At 41.9% G+C, this 18,084-nt stretch overlaps 2 protein-coding genes across 5 annotated transcripts; both read right to left on the minus strand.

Moving 5' to 3' along the window:
* Nucleotides 1-3,139: 3,139 nt before the first annotated feature.
* Nucleotides 3,140-5,825, minus strand: LOC113144786 (platelet-derived growth factor receptor-like protein). Its single transcript, XM_033325418.1, has 4 exons — nucleotides 5,807-5,825; nucleotides 5,235-5,528; nucleotides 3,851-3,990; nucleotides 3,140-3,343 (listed from the first exon to the last, which is right to left on the minus strand). The coding sequence occupies exons 1-4, from the start codon at nucleotides 5,823-5,825 to the stop codon at nucleotides 3,140-3,142; spliced, it is 657 nt and encodes a 218-aa protein (XP_033181309.1).
* A 559-nt stretch (nucleotides 5,826-6,384) lies between these two features.
* Nucleotides 6,385-17,508, minus strand: LOC113144546 (cationic amino acid transporter 2-like). 4 transcript variants are annotated; one of them, XM_026330693.2, is made up of 13 exons: nucleotides 17,417-17,452; nucleotides 16,648-16,699; nucleotides 10,263-10,705; nucleotides 9,686-9,841; nucleotides 9,427-9,592; nucleotides 9,159-9,295; nucleotides 8,534-8,756; nucleotides 7,543-7,679; nucleotides 7,344-7,446; nucleotides 7,125-7,258; nucleotides 6,848-7,014; nucleotides 6,639-6,747; nucleotides 6,385-6,551 (listed from the first exon to the last, which is right to left on the minus strand). In XM_026330693.2, exons 2-13 carry the CDS (start codon nucleotides 16,671-16,673, stop codon nucleotides 6,427-6,429), a joined length of 1,926 nt encoding a protein of 641 aa, XP_026186478.1. In that variant the 5' UTR covers nucleotides 16,674-16,699; nucleotides 17,417-17,452; the 3' UTR covers nucleotides 6,385-6,426. The 4 variants fall into 4 exon arrangements, with proteins under 4 accessions (XP_026186478.1, XP_026186479.1, XP_026186481.1 ...); XM_026330694.2 differs by lacking the exon at nucleotides 16,648-16,699 and having other exon boundaries at nucleotides 6,427-6,551; nucleotides 17,417-17,508; XM_026330696.2 differs by lacking the exon at nucleotides 16,648-16,699 and having other exon boundaries at nucleotides 6,427-6,551; nucleotides 10,263-10,643; nucleotides 17,417-17,503.
* Between the last annotated feature and the right edge of the window lie 576 nt (nucleotides 17,509-18,084).

An 18,084-nucleotide genomic window follows, 5' to 3' on the forward strand; every position in this document is an offset into this window, starting at 1 on the left:
AGTGGGTAACACATTTAGCTGTACATTTAGTATTTACATCAGAACAAATATATAATACTACACTATATATCATTCATTCAAAGACTGTGCTTGGTGGAAAGGAGTTTGTATCCTCTAAACTTTACAATAGACCAAGCAAAAGGTCAGCTGACATCTGACTGTCAGATGAATTAGTGTTTCATCAGCTGCCGACGCTTTAAGGAGACACATATACGCAAACACACACACACACACACACACACACACACGCACACACAGGAGAGTGTCAAACCCCCAGGGAGCTCAAACAGCTGAACGAAGACATCACATCAGCTGCCTCGTTGATTCTGCTGAGAAAAAACAGCAAGGCAGACCGTGCTAATAGGTTACTCTAAAAATGGCTGCGTAAGATTTTGGGTAACAGATGGTATTTGCAATAGTGACAAAAAAAAAAATCATAACAATCAAAATTGATAATATACAATGGGTTTGCTTTGAGAAAATAGATCACACATTATGTCTGAAAATAACAAATAATGTAATTATTGAACATATGAAACATCCATCATCCATCCATCATCTATACCCACTTATTCCTAACCAGGGTCCCAGGGATCAGCTGGAGCCTATCCCAGCTCTCTTTGGGTGAAAGGCAGGGGTCCACCCTGGACAGGTCACCAGTCCATCACAGGGCCACATAGAGACAAACAACCTCACACACTCACACTCACTCCTATGGGCAATTTAGAGTCACCAATCAACCTGACATACATGTTTTTGGACTGTGGGAGGAAACCAGAGTCCTCGGAGAAAAGTCAATTAACTTAACGTTAATCAAAATCTGGAGTGTTTTCTAGGGATCCATTTATCTGTCATTAGACTAATAGAAATTTTCCTATACTAAGAAATAAGATGCTTTTTTGGAAAATAACCAGACATCTAACAACACAGGTTTCTGATCATCTAAAGAAGCTACAGGTGTTTCGCTTTAATGCATCACAGAAACAACCAGATTTTCTCATCTAACACCAGCAGTATCTAACCATCCAGGTAGTTTGTGTTGTTGAGTCAAGCGTCTATATTTTTAGCAGCAAAATTATACTACAGTTTTATTGGGTTGTGGGCAGAAATTCATGGTGATATCTTACGTAACTTCTGCTTAAAAAACTAAAGCTCCCTATAAAATTTAACATGCAAATATCAGCAAGTGCAAGTTATACATTCTCACAATTAAAAGTATTAAAAAGAAACTAATACTACCGGCATGAATAAACTTTACCCACTGGGGTAAATGATAACATTAGATTCTGTATGTTGGCAATCTGATTGGAAAAATGTATTTTTGTGTCTGGAACAATACTTAGGTTTCTCAGTAACTGTCATTGCAGTGATCAGTCATAACCTCTTTGAATTTGCCTATAATTCATCTCTAAATTACAGGATTGGTTACCACGCAATCTCCACCGACAGCTCACACGTCTATTGTCTCTCTATTGTGAGACCTGCTCCTTCGCTTGCATCAGCACACACCCATAACCACCACGCTCAATGGGGCCTTTCTGCAACGCTCCATGAGTCCTCAGGTCAGAGGTCACCTGTGGCTTCTGGTCTCCATGACGACAGCCTGGCAGTCCCCCCAGACTGAGCCGGACTCCCCCTCACCTTCACCCACCACCCACGCATAAACACACAGAAACAGTCCCCAAACTCCTGTGCAGCAAAGGAGATCCTGGAGTGAGTGTGAGCTTCAGCCCAAACATTTACAGCCATGCAGGCCAAACACTCCAATACAAATCAGTGGAAATGCAGGAGACCACCATAGTTGCAAAGTGACAAAAGACAAATGGCAAAAAAAGAAAAAAAAAAAAAAAGAAGTCAGTGTTCATCCATCACTTTTACACACAGACACTGAAAAACCTCCCAAATGCCAGGACAACAGAGAAACGATTTGTAAGGATTAACCCTGATTTGAGCACATTAACTCTGTGGTCCAGCTGAAAGCAACAGTATTCCTCAACTTTATTTATTATTTTTATTTTATTTCACTTCTGAACATGCAATAATCATGAACAACAACAAGAAAACATGCTTCACTATAGAGACACATGCCACACAAAAGATTAGACAAATTGGCTCTCACCATATTGTGCACGCAGGACATCTCTTGATCAACACTCTGCTGCAGTTTTGTCTCGCTGGTTATATAATGAAACAAGAGGCGTTTACGTGGCTCCGCAGGATATTTTCCAGGACTTGGTGCGGAGCAGCAGAGAGCTGGCGGCGAGGACAGAGTGGAGCTCAGACGGGGACTGTCTCTTTTCCCTCTCGGAGGTTTGAATAGCCGAGAGAACAGAGTGAGAGGAAACATGAGACGCAGGGAAACATGTGCCTATGCCCCTGAAACGGGACCGGGACTGACACATGAAGAGGGGAACAGCGCCATCTAGCGACCTGACGAGTGGGTGCGCTGTAGAAACAAAATAAATAAATAAATAAATAATAAATACATAAAGGCACCCAGCTTTCCCTTTACAGTCAGGACTGGATTACCAACCAGGTAAAGTGATGGTCCCAAATGGCCCCTGAGCCCAGGGCCACTAAAAGGTTCGTTACATAAAAACTGGATTTGAAAGTTTTATTACTTGTTATGTGACATCATTATTAGATGATGTTGTGGCACAATCTACTGGGAGATATTTTAAAGACTTTTTGTATTATTTTTGGTCGGGTGATGCTATTTCAACAAAGAGTGCTGGTTGCTTCTCTGGCACCCTAGCTCCTGTGTCTAATGTAGGTAATGGGAATGTGTGTGTAATAGTGCTCACATAGAGGATATGCCCTTAGATATTAATAGGATCCACCATAATATTTATTGACATGACCACACCGTTCATTTGTAAGAAAACTCATCTTATATACCTTTATTTTTGAGTCAGACAGTAATGTGTGTGTACATAAAAGATTTTAATATACAAGCTTGACACACAAAAAAAGGCCACGTATTAGTCTAAATAACAAAATCACCATAACCATTAATTATAGCTGCAGAAGAAGCTGGTATTGTGTTGGGATTGTGTTCTCCGCTGTGGTAAAATACTGTTTAATAATTTCTGCATCTGAGTGGCCACGCTCTCTATGAGATGTCATGCAGCTTGGTGCCTCATGGTTTCCTAGCTGCTTTAGGGACCACTTTGACGGTAGTGGACACTGATTTGGCTCCTTGCAGATTCTGGGCAGTGCAGATGTACGTACCCTGGTCCACATCTCGCACCTCGTCCACCAGGAGAACAGACTGAGACTGCTGTCGGGCCACACCTCCACCAACTGGACTGGTGCTCTCCTGTGTGTACAGAGGCCTCTCAATCTGCAACCGATAGAGGTGTATCATTCAGAAATGAATATTATCCTGATTCCCCTTGCTACTCTGAAGCAAGGGGAATTAACCCATGTTCCATGTTCCAGAGTCACTGTCCAGCTTGTTTTCCAATTCTTCCTGCCCTACCCACTGCTTATTACCTGGATCAGCCAATCAGAAGCTGAAAGGTCAGGAATAGTTGGAAAACAAGCAGATAAAAATTACCCTCTTTACAAAATGCCATGACGTCTGCAGCTTACATGTTAGTCATTAATAGATAGTTATTGCCCTGGATGATCTGCAGTCCATAGATTAAACGCCTTTTAACTAATAATGAACTAGCTAAAAATGCATTGTAAGGCTTAATGACAAGATGTATGGATCCCACAATCCACCTATATTACATGTTTATGCATCAAAATTGCCTGAGCTATAGAAGATAATAAATTCATATGAGAAACGTGTTGTAAAGTACTGAATCCAAGCAAAGTAGCCCTCTCTCCCTCTCTGTCTGACCTTTTGTCCTGGGTATTTCCAGGTGAACTCTACGATCACATCCTGCTCTCCCACCACCGTGCAGCTGACACGCAGGTTCTCCCCCACAACAACAGAGCTTGAAGAGGCCTGGATCACTGGGGCAGGGGGAGCCATCGGGTCTGTTGGCAAGTATGAAATATGAGTGAGTTACAATTCCATTTAAAAGCTTGGACACACCTGTAGTGTACATATCAAAACTAGGAAATCATGTGAAATAATCCAGTTAGAGAAAAAGTGTGAAGTATTATAGAGTCCTTACTGTTTGCTGTGCTGACAGCTGGTTTTCAACTAACAGGTGTGTCTTGCTAAAAGTTAACTGGCAGAAATCCTTGCCTTGTTAATGCAGCTAATGTAGTTGTCCCAAGGTAGAGTTAGTATACACTCCATTAGCTTCAGCAATAGCCAATTAACAGCAATTCAGATTAGAACGTACATGAATGCATCACAGGGTTTTAGTAGCAGCCACATCTCATAAGGATGACAATTATTTAGGTCTTTGAGAGATGCAGAGAATGTGAACGGATGGTATCTGCATGTGTGATTCCCATTGTGATGGAAGAAGTGTGATGGTGTGTTGGTGTTTTGTGTTGCTGGACATGTATCTAGAACTCAAGGTCCAGTTACCAGCGTGTCGACCACAGTGTTATGCAGAGACACATCATCCCATTTGATTTTAGCGAGGGCGATTCCAAGAATGACAAAGCTGTGATCGAGACTAAATATGGATTTTTGTAGAATCTAACATTTAAAACATATTTTGCTGATTACATCATTTCATAATATAATTTTATAGTTTTGATGTCTTCCATATTAATGGATTAATAAGAGTACTACAATGCTCTCTTCAAGTAGTGGCATTAGCTTATGTGGAAGTATATAAGCAGCTAGTCAATGACAGTAAAAAGAGTGCTAATACTGTAAAAATATTTACTTCCAGTTGTTTTGTAGTGTTTTTTCAGTTTTTTCTGTCTTGGCATTAAGTTTAGAAAATGTGGAAAACTAGAAGAGGCCCCATTTCCTGAATAAAATCTGCTGCTGACATCACGTACTTGAAACAATATGAAATCCTGAAAGAAGTTTTAAATTTCATATTCATATCAAATTGAATTAGCAGTTAAAACGAAAAGTGCTGAATCATGTTGGAGTGTACGTGTAAGTGCTGAGTCAAGTTGATTTGATATGTCAGTGACATGTTGGTGATAAACTGAACTGGAAATCATGGGAGAAATTAGTGCCAGGTCAAGTGCATGAACTGAAGGTTCAAGTGCTGGTTGAAATGGAGATAATGAAAGCAGATGGAGTAAATTGAGTGAGCAGGTAAGTGCCACAAATAAAAGTATATCTGTGGAAAGGGATGACTCACAGTTGACATAAATAAGCATGTACTTGGTGGAGCTCTGCCTCAGGTTGCCCAGACTGGCTACACAGTATAGGGCCCCGGCGTGATATGGCTTGGGTCGATGGATGGTGAAGCCCTTTTTGATATTAAAGGAGATCTCTGTCCCATCCACTTTCACCTCAGCTGGCGGAAACTCTCGGTGCAGAGTCACTGTGGCTTCAGGGGATGTCACCTGGCAGGGGAGGACTGTTGGCCAGTTGGTCCTTAGTTGAATCACCTCGTAGTAGTCAGACGATGGAACAAATAGCTCCACAGGACCTTTGCAGAAAACCAAAAGGAGGAGGGCAGAGCTTGCAAAGTGTGGTCACGGGCTTTCAAGCCTGTCTGGACCAATGAGAGTCCAGAGACAGGGGCCCCACCATGTGGAATCACTCAGCCTGTTTGCTTAGCTGCTGGACTAGAAATGCTAGCTCCAAAACACTCCAATACAGCAGGCAAGGCCTGTAGGGAGGTTATTAAAAGCATTTGGTGACTGATAAACCTTGTGTCCAGATAAAACAGATACATGCTTCTGTATCTCTGCACTGATTTTTCACTCTTAGACCTATTTCTCATGATGCTTTAAAATATGTCAACAGCTGCTTGAAGTTGTCCAGAAATTCTTATGTAAAACCATTTTAAACACAGTAATCTGCTGTGGATTTGGAGGAACTGTGAATGTAAATAAACTTGACCCGACAGTATCTCCATACCAAATAGAAATGATGCATGCGAGTAATTATTTGCATTTTTGATTAAATCCATATAACACTGTACCCAGTGAGAACCTTTCCTTTGCAGTAACTAGCTCAGCTGTGACACAGGTAAGCTGCTATGAAAAGTCCTTTTGTTCTCAGGGATGTGAAACTGGATTTTTTTTTTTTTTTGCAGAAAATGAACTCCAGATTGTAGTGATTGTGAAGACAGGATTATTCTCTTTAATTCATGATTACATTTACAACATATAATTATGAAACATGTACAGTTTTTGTATTTATGTGTGTGTATTTATATATGCAATAAAAGTTAAGATGTGGACCCCGCTGTCTGTCTGCACTGTACCCCCTCAGGCACTGACAATACAGAAACAGATCAGGTGTCTATAAAAGACAAGCTACACAAAGAACGCAGTTACTCACTGTAACATTTAAATTTATTTCTCCCACCCCAGCCAAACTCAGAATTTTTCTTCTTTAATGATGTCTGTTTTGCCACTGACAGTTTCAATACTTGTGTGTTTGGTCTGGAGACGCTTCCTCTGAACGCTGTTTCGGACGCCATAGCCAAAATAGATGAGTAACCCTGCACAGAGAAGATGTGGATCATTACAGCTCACCAACTAATTTGACACTGAGCCACTGAACCTTCTGAGCAGGAATATGGTCTTACCCACTAACATCCAGACAGCATATCGTATCCATGTGTCTCCGTTCAATTGCACCATCAGGTAGACATTGATGAGTGTGCTCACCAAAGGCAGAGCAGGGAGTAAGGGAACCTAAGTGAGAAAAAAATAAACCTTTTTAGTTGATGTTTAATACGGAAATACACACAAAACCTGTGTCAGATGATCAGACGGACAATTAAAATATTCTCACCATAAAAGACGCCTTGGTGGGATTTTGTGGCTGTCTCCAGATGATGAAAATATTGAGCAACAGCATGAAAGCAAGGATGCAGACAAGCACCAGACTCCATACTTCCATATGAGACAGAGCATCAATGGCTTGAGTGAGCGTGACACACACTGCAACCACAATTGTAACTGTAGGAAAGGACAAGGTGAATGAGTGAAATCAGCTTGAAATCGTAAAACATTTGGTGGTCTATGAATGTTAGCAGTGCTTAATAAACAATAATCTTTGCTGTACATACCAGAGAATATTGTCAGAATTGTGACTGTTTGTGTTGTAGATGAGTTAGGAGAAGATGGAGGCTTCAGGAAGCCAAATTTAGTGTTTGATTCTATGATCTTTAGGTGTGTTTCTTCAGACGGACCTGTCTGGTACCTTGATTACAAAGAAAAGAAATATGTAACATGCTTTTCTCGCCATTCTAAGTAAAAGTTATAGGAGAACACAGAAATAGTTGTACCTCAGTATTAGGATGCATATAGCCACAAGTGTGTAAGCAAACAGAGTGCCAATGGACATCATATCCACCAAGGCTTTCAGGTCAAACAGCAAAGCCATGATGGCTTAAGATGACAACAAGAAACATAGAGTTACTTCAAGTATGCTAAAGCTCACCACGTGTACATTGTGAACCTTATGAACAGCTGCAACATCTGTACCTGCAACAATTCCAGAGGATATTGTGGCTATAGCAGGGCTGCCTTTGGCTGTGACTTTGGTCAGAGGGTGGAAAAGCAGGCCATCTCTCGCCATTGCAAACAGCACTCGAGGCATGGGGAACATTGAACCCAGCAGGCTGCAGAGGCAAACAGAAGCAGGATCAGACAATGACCATATCAATTAATTTTTTAAAAGCAGCTGTCTGAAGACAAATCCTAGTTCCCAACATGTTCACAGTGACATAAACTATATAGTTAACAATTGGTTAACAACTTTTCATTATGCAATTTGTGAGACACTTCCCTCTCAAAAGAAACATGACCAACCTTAATCTTCTCTGCATATGCAAAGTTAGTAATCAAATACTGTGGTGACTTTGCACACATTGTAGAAGCCTGGCATGCTTTCCAGTAAAGTTCCTGAGTAAACACTGCACAGAACACACTTTTCCTATAACTACATCAGAGATTAAAACTACAGTCATGTTCCAGTGTGATGTCTGATTACTCTGTAGACTCAGCCTCATAATCTAGATCTGCCATTTCTCTCTAAATTATGACCTGGTAGTTCTGGGACCAGAGGTCTTTCTAGCAACTAGAAAGATTATATGGGATTTTTTTTTTTTTTTTTTAGGCTTCAATTAGTTAGAGCTACAACTATATACCTGCATACCTGCTTCTACATCTGCAGCGCTAGATTACTCCCCCTCCCTCAAAATGCATGCAAAGTATGACTGTGGCCTTGCTCCACGTTTTACTTTGTCAAAAATATTTGGGGCTAAGCTCAAAATATTCTGGTCTGAGGCCCTAAATGATCCAATCTAATGGTCATCTGTATCAAATTGTATTAACATCAGAAAAGGTTTGGCTATTTCCTGTTGATTAATAGACTCATACCCCTGCAAAATGTAAAAGTGAAGTTTTTTATTCTTTTAATCCATTTTCCATCAACATTTATATAACATGACCCTGACTACCAGTACTTTCATACCTGGTGGACAGGGCACATAACGATCCCACAGCCACGGCATATTTGGCAGGATTCCAGCCGACATAGTCAAAGGCAACTGGCAGGGGGCTTTTTTCACTCAGCATGTAGTAGGGCATCATCAGGGTGAGAGCAGCAGACACAGCAAAATAGGCCAGGAAGCAGATAAGTAGAGAGGCCACAATGCCCAGAGGGACTGACTTTTGAGGGTTCTTCACCTCCTCACCTATGGAAATATATGCAAATATGTGTCTAACATGTCGCCGACAAACTTTAGTTGTTTGTTATGTATTTTTTAAAATTTTGTTTAAAGTAAGATCTAGATGTCGTTACATTCTAACTGAACAATTCATCAAACCTTTAGTGTAAAATAGTTTATTAACCATGATACAAAATTTAAAGACCCATCCTGTTTCAGTGATAACACACTGAACATACTGATTGAATCAGGTGAACTCTGTAGCCACACTGCACAGTTAGGCAGGCATTTAATTAAGATATATGGAAATTAAGTATTGTTAAATCTTCTGTGTCAGTGTACTGATTGAATACACGGTGTATATTTAGCCCATATTTAACCAGTAAACAATCATTGTACTGGCTAAAACATTTTTAACTCTTACTGTACCTGTTGTAGCAATGCAGTCAAATCCAACAAAAGCATAGAAACAGGTTGCAGCTCCAGCCAGTGTTCCACTAACGCCATATGGGAAAAATCCACCCACTCCGTATATACTCGTGACATTGATAGTGGAAGTCAGGTTGCTGCAGAGGCAAGAGAGTGTGTTACCTTGTGGTCATTTAGAGCGAGATAACCAGGAGAGCTGCACAGCTGTTCAGACAAGATCCTGCACACACCCAAACACAGACAGGATTATGTTGCTCTATGACTTTACTTGACTTGTGCAGTGGCGTTGATCAGAGTCTCTTCACTGATTTGCCAGTTAGAGATGCTTCCCTTGATGAATCCAGATATGGCCACAAACAGCAGCACCAGGATGTTGATTGCTGTGAAGATCTTGTTGATTGTTGTTGATTCTTTTACACCAAATGCCAGCAGACCTTCATGGAAAACACGGTGAATGTTATTTCTTTGCTTATTTATTTTTTTTGTATGCATTCAACACCAAAATGACACAAGACTGATTTCTTTACCTGACAGTAGCAAGATGAGAACTGCCCCAAAGACATCTGGGTAAGGTGCCAGACCAGGGAGGCCCATGGGTGCATGTTCTTGAAAGTAGTTAGATATGACACCCCCAATGAGGTCATCAAAGGTCCCACTCCATGCTAATGCAACACTGGAAGTCCCTGCAATAAGTGAATAAACCAGAGTCACCATTTCACTGTTATCATAAACAGATAATACTCCTGGGGCTAGTGTCTTTCACATTTTACGACTGTTAATTTCAATCATGCTCCTGGTTTATGGAGTTATTAACAAGCAAGATGAGCTTCAGCTGTGTAAGAAGGAAATTGGATTAGTGAAAGAAACCCCTATGTAAAATGTAAAACTTAAAAAAAACCTTTTTCCTGTTAAATATTTACTAAAAAAAAAGCCATCAAGACTTTGCTTCTGCAGCAAATGAAAGGTCACAGAGCATTAGGCAAAGAGTAGCCTAGATTCCATAAAGAGCACAATGTCCCCAAAAATGACTTCTTAAAAAGCCACTGAATAACAGACATAATTGTCTGTCGTACTTAATATACAAATCCTGGCTTTCACACTCGCCTATGACGTAAGAAAGTAAGAGATTCCAGCCAGTAATAAAAGCCAGTAACTCTCCAACAGTCACATAGCTGTAAAGGTATGCTGAGCCTGTTTTAGGAACCCGGGATCCAAATTCTGCATAGCACAGCCCAGCAAATATGGATGCCAGGGCAGCAATGAAGAAGGAGATGATGATGCTGGGGCCAGCAGCGGCTCTGGCCACCTCTCCAGAGAGGACATAGACGCCGGCCCCCAGGGTGCTTCCCACACCGAGGGCCACCAGGTCCAAAGTGGTCAGGCATCGGTTAAACGTGGACTGCTCCCCCTCGGGCTCCAGAGGTTTTCGCCGAGACAGGCTCACCAGAAAGGACTTCAACCCACTGCACGGCATGTTTCTGGGGGCTTGGATCAGGATAGAAAGTTGGAGAATTATATAGAAAGGGGCAGATCTGAGTCTGGTTGTACTGTTGTTCAGAAAGAAGGAGTAAGTGCAGGAAGAGTGCGAGAAGAGGGGAGGAATGGGGAAAAACAGGTCAGACCCACAGTAGAACCTTTCCTTTTCAAAGACACAATATTACCAAAATCCTTTTTTTAAACAATTGTTTAAGCCTGTGACTATTTCGTAAAGAGATCTAATTAGGCCCGAGCAAGGACCAAAGGTCCCAGGGCAGGGACTATTGTTATTGCTCAACGTGCAAGGGACGACTTCGCTGTGGGGCGGCTTCAGGCATTGTCTAGTGTCTACCGGCACCCCACCATGACGTTACTGGGCATTAGACCTTTCCGAAAATGTATAATATGTGGGTGTCAGGTGGGCGTGGGCCAGGAAATCATTAGGATTATTTTTCTTCCCTATTATTATTAGGCCCGAGCAGAGACCAACGGTCCCAGCGCAGGGACTATTATAATCGCTCAATGGGCAAGGGACTGTTGCAATTAAATATTGTTGTGCAAAATTACAATCAGAGATGAAAATTGAAGTGAAGGGCACAGATTTGAATCTGCCCTGCTGATGGTAATGTTATTCAGTAGATACACAAGGTCTTTACCTTATCTTGAGTCCCACGAGGAGCAATTGGAGACTGTGTGGTGAAAACAGCGCTATGAAGCAAAAATATCCGTGCTGTTGACTTGCATGAAGGAAACATGATTTTTTTTTTTTTTTTTGGTGCAATATATACAAGACTGGCCTGTGTGACCCTCCCACTCAATAGAATTACTTACAAAGTAGCCTTTCTCATTCCCAACCAGTTTGGATCATAATGTGCTCATTATTGCACAGAGGCACAGGGTGAGACTTGTGGACAGCAAATCCTATTCAGAATGTCAGAAATGCTTTTGTGTGTGTTTCACTTGTTTTTGTTTGTTTTCATTCCAGACCTTAAAAGGTTTTTAGGGATTTTTTTATAATTACACAAACTTACCAGATCACTAATTAGTTTAGGTTGTGTCTTCTTCTTTTCCTTTCGGCTGCTCCCTTCAGGGGTCGCCACAGCGAATCATCTGCCTCCATTTAACCCTATCCTCTGTATCCTCCTCACCCACACCAACTATCCTCATGTCCTCCTTCACTACATCCAAGAACCTCCTCTTTGGTCTTCCTCTAGGCCTCCTTCCTGGCAGCTCTAACCTCAGCATCCTTTTACCAATGTATTCACTGTCCCTCCTCTGAACATGTCCAAACCATCTCAGTCTGGCTTCCCTGGCTTTTTCTCCAAAACATCTAACATGAGCTGTCCCTCTGATGTCCTCATTCCTGATCCTATCCATCCTCGTCACTCCCAGAGAAAACCTCAACATCTTCAGCTCTGCTACCTCCAGCTCTGCCTCCTGTCTTTTTCTCAGTGCCACTGTCTCTAAACCAGACAACATTGCTGGTCTCACCACTGTCTTGTCCACCTTTCCTTTCATTCTTGCTGACACTCTTTTGTCACACATCACACCTGACACTTTCCTCCACCCGTTCCAACCTGCTTGCACACATCTCTTCACTTCTTTTCCACACTCTCCGTTGCTCTGGACTGTTGACCCTAGGTACTTAAAATCCTCCACCTTCTTCACCTCTACTCCCTGTGAGGTTGTGTCTAAAATCATAAATGTTTCTAAATGGTAAATACATGTAGAAGAAAATGTAAGAAAAGTTTTTTGCAATTTACTAATCATATTTCATGCACCACTATCCTTTTTTTATAATTAATAAACAATAATTGTCTGTCTATAATAGATTACACTTTGATAGATTACAGCATTTTGCAATTGTCCCGGCTTCTGAACTGCAGTAAGGCTCTTATGTGCATTGCATCTTCGAAGCAGAAGAGGTCAGTATACACTGTATCACTGTATCACCGGTGTCCTGTTCTTTTACCTCATATGGTCCCCTCTTACTCTGAACACTGGAGTGAAAGGAAAATGAAAGAAGGCCCAGGATGACATGAAATAAAGACATGACACTACACTAACACACCCATATTTTTGATACACTGAGAACATCATGAACTGTTCAAACAGTGGTATTCATAAAAAAGTGTGGAGCTCAGTTGATATCAGGAAAATGTGGCACTAAATCTGTGTTTATGCCTCCTGAGAAATAACAACTATGTGTGTTGATGGGACATTGTGAACATTCCGGTTAATTTCTTCCATGTTTCAAATGTTTCTGACATTTGGCCTTTTGCTGAGCACAATGCTAACATCGTTTCTCCCTATCTCTCCTGGACTCCCTAGAAATGCTGCTACCGCCCCTGCTTACCGGAATGGACGCCTGACAGGACAAAAATAGAGCAGGCAAGTTGTCACATCGGTAACAGCAGAAGTCACATTTGAACTCTGTCATGCCCTAAAGTTCAGAAATTCCAACAAGGTTTAGAGTGAAAGCATTGTCTCCTCCAGGGCTACCACGACATGAGAAGAAGCTGTTACTGCTTCGCGTCTTTTATTCTTTTAAATATGTTTTTGATTTATATTTTTCAATGGCTTGTTTGCAGCAAAATACAACAAAAATTAAAAAGCTGCTGGTGTCTGTTAGGATGAAGCAGCATCAGCAGAAAAAAAAAGGCGTGCGTAAAAGTGTGCGTAATTCAAGCGCGTAACCTAAGTGTGTTAGATCTGATGTAGAACTCAATACGGTCACATCCCATTTGGACATATTTTCTTTACGCTAAGACACTGTCCCGCCACGCTGACACGCAAACTGGTGAGAAGCTCCGCGAGAGGAGCGCCGCAGTCGTTACGTCATAGAGGACACGTAACTGGACGGCTCGAGGCTGACCGGAGGAGACGGGCACACCGGGTTATCTAGGACAGAGCAGAGACAGCGGGACAACGTTCACACTTCCTGCACAGAGAAGGTAAGGTGTTATTTGTTGCGTGGAAGCTTTTTATTCCGATCCGGCCTCAATAAAACTTTTCACTGTTTTCAGAGATAATGACGGAAATGACATTTCCACAATGGACATTTCCATTGTGCCATTGTGCCAATGAAGTGCAGCAGCCAGCAAGATATCATTGATGGTTTTTAGTAACTGAATTAAGTAGATATGAAAAATACTTTGTTCACTGTATAATCCGTTGTTTTTTTTTCAGAGAAATGTATAAATTAGAAAAATCTATAGTTAGACTGAAAGATATTCTACACTGTGGGGAACAGAGTAAGGGTGTGACTCTGTACTGTACTGATAAATTCTTCCTTGTTATTCACTTTGTATCTGTTAGTCTATTGACAGTGGGCTGAGCCGTCACACCTCTGCTGACTTCACAGTATTCCTGCACAGAATTCAATTAGTGAAACCAACTACAGTAGCCATGGCGGGGATACAGTGGGTACGGAAAGTATTCAGACCCCTTTAAATTTTTCACTCTTTGTGTCATTGCAGCCATTTGCCAAAATCAAAAAAAGTTCATTTTATTTCTCATTAATGTACACTCAGCACCCCATCTTGACAGAAAAAAACAGAAATGTAGAAATTTTTGCAAATTTATTAAAAAAGAAAAACTGAAATATCACATGGTCATAAGTATTCAGACCCTTTACAGTGACACTCATATTTAACTCACATGCTGTCCATTTCTTCTGATCCTCCTTGAGATGGTTCTGCTTCTTCATTGGAGTCCAGCTGTGTTTAATTAAACTGATTGGACTTGATTAGGAAAGGCACACACCTGTCTATATAAGACCTTACAGCTCACAGTGCATGTCAGAGCAAATGAGAATCATGAGGTCGAAGGAACTGCCCAAGGAGCTCAGAGACAGAATTGTGGCAAGGCACAGATCTGGCCAAGGTTACAAAAGAATTTCTGCAGCACTCAAGGTTCCTAAGAGCACAGTGGCATCCATAATCCTCAAATGGAAAAAGTTTGGGACAACCAGAACTCTTCCTAGACCTGGCCGTCCAGCCAAACTGAGCAATCGTGGGAGAAGAGCCTTGGTGAGAGAGGTAAAGAAGAACCCAAAGACCACTGTGGCTGAGCTCCAGAGATGCAGTAGGGAGATGGGAGAAAGTTCCACAAAGTCAACTATCACTGCAGCCCTCCACCAGTTGGGGCTTTATGGCAGAGGGGCCTGACGGAAGCCTCTCCTCAGTGCAAGACACATGAAAGCCCGCATAGAGTTTGCCAAAAGACACATGAAGGACTCCCAGACTATGAGAAATAAGATTCTCTGGTCTGATGAGACCAAGATTGAACTTTTTGGCGTTAATTCTAAGCGGTATGTGTGGAGAAAACCAGGCACTGCTCATCACCTGCCCAATACAATCCCTACAGTGAAACATGGTGGTGGGAGCATCATGTTGTGGGGGTGTTTTTCAGCTGCAGGGACAGGACGACTGGTTGCAATTGAAGGAAAGATGAATGCGGCCAAGTACAGAGATATCCTGGAAGAAAACCTCTTCCAGAGTGCTCAGGACCTCAGACTGGGCTGAAGGTTCACCTTTCAACAGGACAGTGAACCTAAGCACACAGCTAAAATAACAAAGGAGGGGCTTCGGAACAACTCTGTGACCGTTCTTGACTGGCCCAGCCAGAGCCCTGACCTAAACCCAATTGAGCATCTCTGGAGAGACCTGAAAATGGCTGTCCACCAACGTTCACCATCCAACCTGACAGAACTGGAAAGGATCTGCAAGGAAGAATGGCAGAGGATCCCCAAATCCAGGTGTGAAAAACTTGTTGCATCATTCCCAAGAAGACTCATGGCTGTACTAGCTCAAAAGGGTGCTTCTACTCAATACTGAGCACAGGGTCTGAATACTTATGACCATGTGATATTTCAGTTTTTCTTTTTTAATAAATTTGCAAAAATGTCTACATTTCTGTTTTTTTCTGTCAAGATGGGGTGCTGAGTGTACATTAATGAGAAATCAAATGAACTTTTTTGATTTTGGCAAATGGCTGCAATGACACAAAGAGTGAAAAATTTAAAGGGGTCTGAATACTTTCCGTACCCACTGTATCTGGGGTGACTGGTTGAGCTGCTGTTTCATGGAGCCTTATTGATCTGGATCTGACTGATGCTACATAAGGCTGAGAAGTCAACACCCGAGGGAGTGTGTTCACAGGGCCACCTCTCACCTCTTAAAGTATTTATTATTTAGGGGTAAAATTCTGTTCTGGTTCTCTGTCTGTGTGTATGAGATTAGTAGTAAGTGACATCCTTCACTTGTTTCCCCCCAGGACCAAAAGAGAAATACTGTATGCTGTGTGTGTGTGTGTGGGAGGAGGGGGGGCATGAGCAGAGACTCTCTTTCTGTTATCGCTCTGTGGCTTCTTTGTTTCCTCGAGCGGTTCATGTAGGAGTCACTGTTCTGTGATTACAGCGATAGAAAGCGAATGATTCCCACATCGACCCACACCTGAACCACTTGATTCACTTAACAGCTACAGGAAATGTGCATGTGAAATCACACACTACATTAACGGAAACAGGGAACCGTGTGGCTGAGAGCTGATCGGGATTCTAACGGGATGCACAGTTATGGGTTGACTTGTAGTATGACTTAAAAAACAGTAATGCTTCTCAAAATAGGCCTAAAAGTGCATATCTAATAAGCTTTATCATTACATCCCAGGAATCTTTTTCTTTGATCATCTGCACTGTAAGACCAGGAGACAAGCTGAGCAGTGATGCTGACACACACTGATGCTGAATCAGAAGATCAGCACTTCTTCTTCCTAAGTTTCTCTGGAAAGAAAGTGAGTGCTGAGAGGCAGCACCATGGGAACTACTGAAAATGAGCTTCAGGTCACAACTTTACTGTAAAGAGTTTACAGTGATAACAAAGCAACAGAGGATCAACAGAGAAACATCAACAGCAGAGGAATTTCACCTTGAGTGAGTGATATTTTGCCTACAAAGAGAAACTGGAGACTTCTCGAAACACAGGCACTAATAGAGGAAGAACAAAGTCACCTCAGTGAAATCTTGTTAGTCTGCATGCGTACAACAGAAGCCACGAATAGTCCTGAGGGGGAATTCCAGAGACACAAATAGACCATCAGACCAGTGATCATTAAAAAAGAAACAAAAAAAAAAAAAACACAGATGTATACAAAAGTGGCTTTACAAAGACGTGCCATTCAGCAAAGCGGATAATCCTATGCATTGCTATTCAAGCACCATGTGTCTCCATTTTGTGACATTCAATAAGTAACAGTTAAGTAGCATATTTGATCTGCGCTGGAGGTGAATGAGTTGATTAGGCGACTGCTCAGTGTGACGTTAGTTATTCACCCAGGAGAAAAGATTTAGTTAAAAAGTTAGCTAATGCAGTACCACTGCAAACAAGCACGCCTTGTGGGCTGCGTAATTATCTATCAGGCTGCTTTCCCCCTCCTCGCTGCAGCTTAAGCTGCTTTTTGACAGCGTTGCCTTAAATCACAGCATGATTTCTGACCATGTTGAGCTTGCTGGCATGTACAAAAAGTCCAACTTTTCCAGCAGCGATCTCAGGAAAGTGTAAGATATATACGCAAGTTCTTTTGATCTGAAGCCCAATATCACACACCAGACTGAGGGTTTGAGATGCTTTCACTCTCATAAGACTTTTAATGTGAAATAAAAACCCAAATTATTATTATTATTTTTTTTATTTTAGGTCAACACACACCCAAACTTAACTCCAGAATCTAAGGGCACAGTTCAATATAATGGAGAGTAGGAAGAAAAATCACTTGTTTACCTTGTTCACCTGGAACTTCACTTCTTTACTCACTCTATTTTGCTCTCCTTCTCATGCTGCGTGCAGCTGATTATCATAACAATAACATAATGACTTCCCGTTTGTCGATTTATGATGGCAGTCGGGAGGTGTGTGTGTGGAGCTGGGCGGGAGCTCTGTTGGTTTTAACCACCGGCCTGCAGTCCAGCACGACTGTCGTGGACTGTGTGGGGATGGTTTCGACAGAATCAACAGTCTCACAGGAGAGTTACCTGTGTTTTAGACAGGAAACTGGGAGAAATCAGCAAGTTGTCCTCTATAACTGGTCTGGACTCAGAGCCTGGTACTTCACTCTTCACCCTACACCTTCTCCTTTTTCCCACATGCTCATATCATTGTGCTCTTTGAGCCCTCTCAGGGGCCTGTGCAGTTGGACTTGTTCTCCCGGTTCAACAGACAAAAGCCCCGCATAAGAACCGGCTCTGAGGCGGTCAATCGAGACACTGTACTGACACATGAGAGCCAGCTTCATTGGGCAAATATAAACAGATTCAGTACGTCTCGTGGATAACAAGACAGCAATGAGGGATTGGATACGGGTTAAACGAAAGAAGGTTGAGAGCAGGAAAAAAAAAAAACAGCACAGATGAGGAAGAAGTGCAAAATTAGAGCATGGGGGGGTTGTCTCA

The sequence above is a fragment of the Mastacembelus armatus genome, chromosome 10 (assembly GCF_900324485.2).
Source record: "Mastacembelus armatus chromosome 10, fMasArm1.2, whole genome shotgun sequence".
Lineage (NCBI taxonomy): Eukaryota > Metazoa > Chordata > Actinopteri > Synbranchiformes > Mastacembelidae > Mastacembelus > Mastacembelus armatus.

Coding starts and splice junctions, on each gene's coding strand:
- LOC113144786 (XM_033325418.1), bottom strand. Junction 3,991..5,234: donor CATGCTTATTTATGTCAACT/GTGAGTCATCCC, acceptor ACTTGCCAACAG/ACCCGATGGCTCCCCCTGCC. Junction 3,344..3,850: donor GGAAATACCCAGGACAAAAG/GTCAGACAGAGA, acceptor TATCGGTTGCAG/ATTGAGAGGCCTCTGTACAC.
- LOC113144546 (XM_026330693.2), bottom strand. CDS start 16,673: ATGCAGACTAACAAGATTTCACTGAG. Junction 9,842..10,262: donor CTTACTTTCTTACGTCATAG/GCGAGTGTGAAA, acceptor CACTTATTGCAG/GGACTTCCAGTGTTGCATTA. Junction 6,748..6,847: donor CCACCAAGGCGTCTTTTATG/GTGAGAATATTT, acceptor TTTCTCACTTAG/GTTCCCTTACTCCCTGCTCT.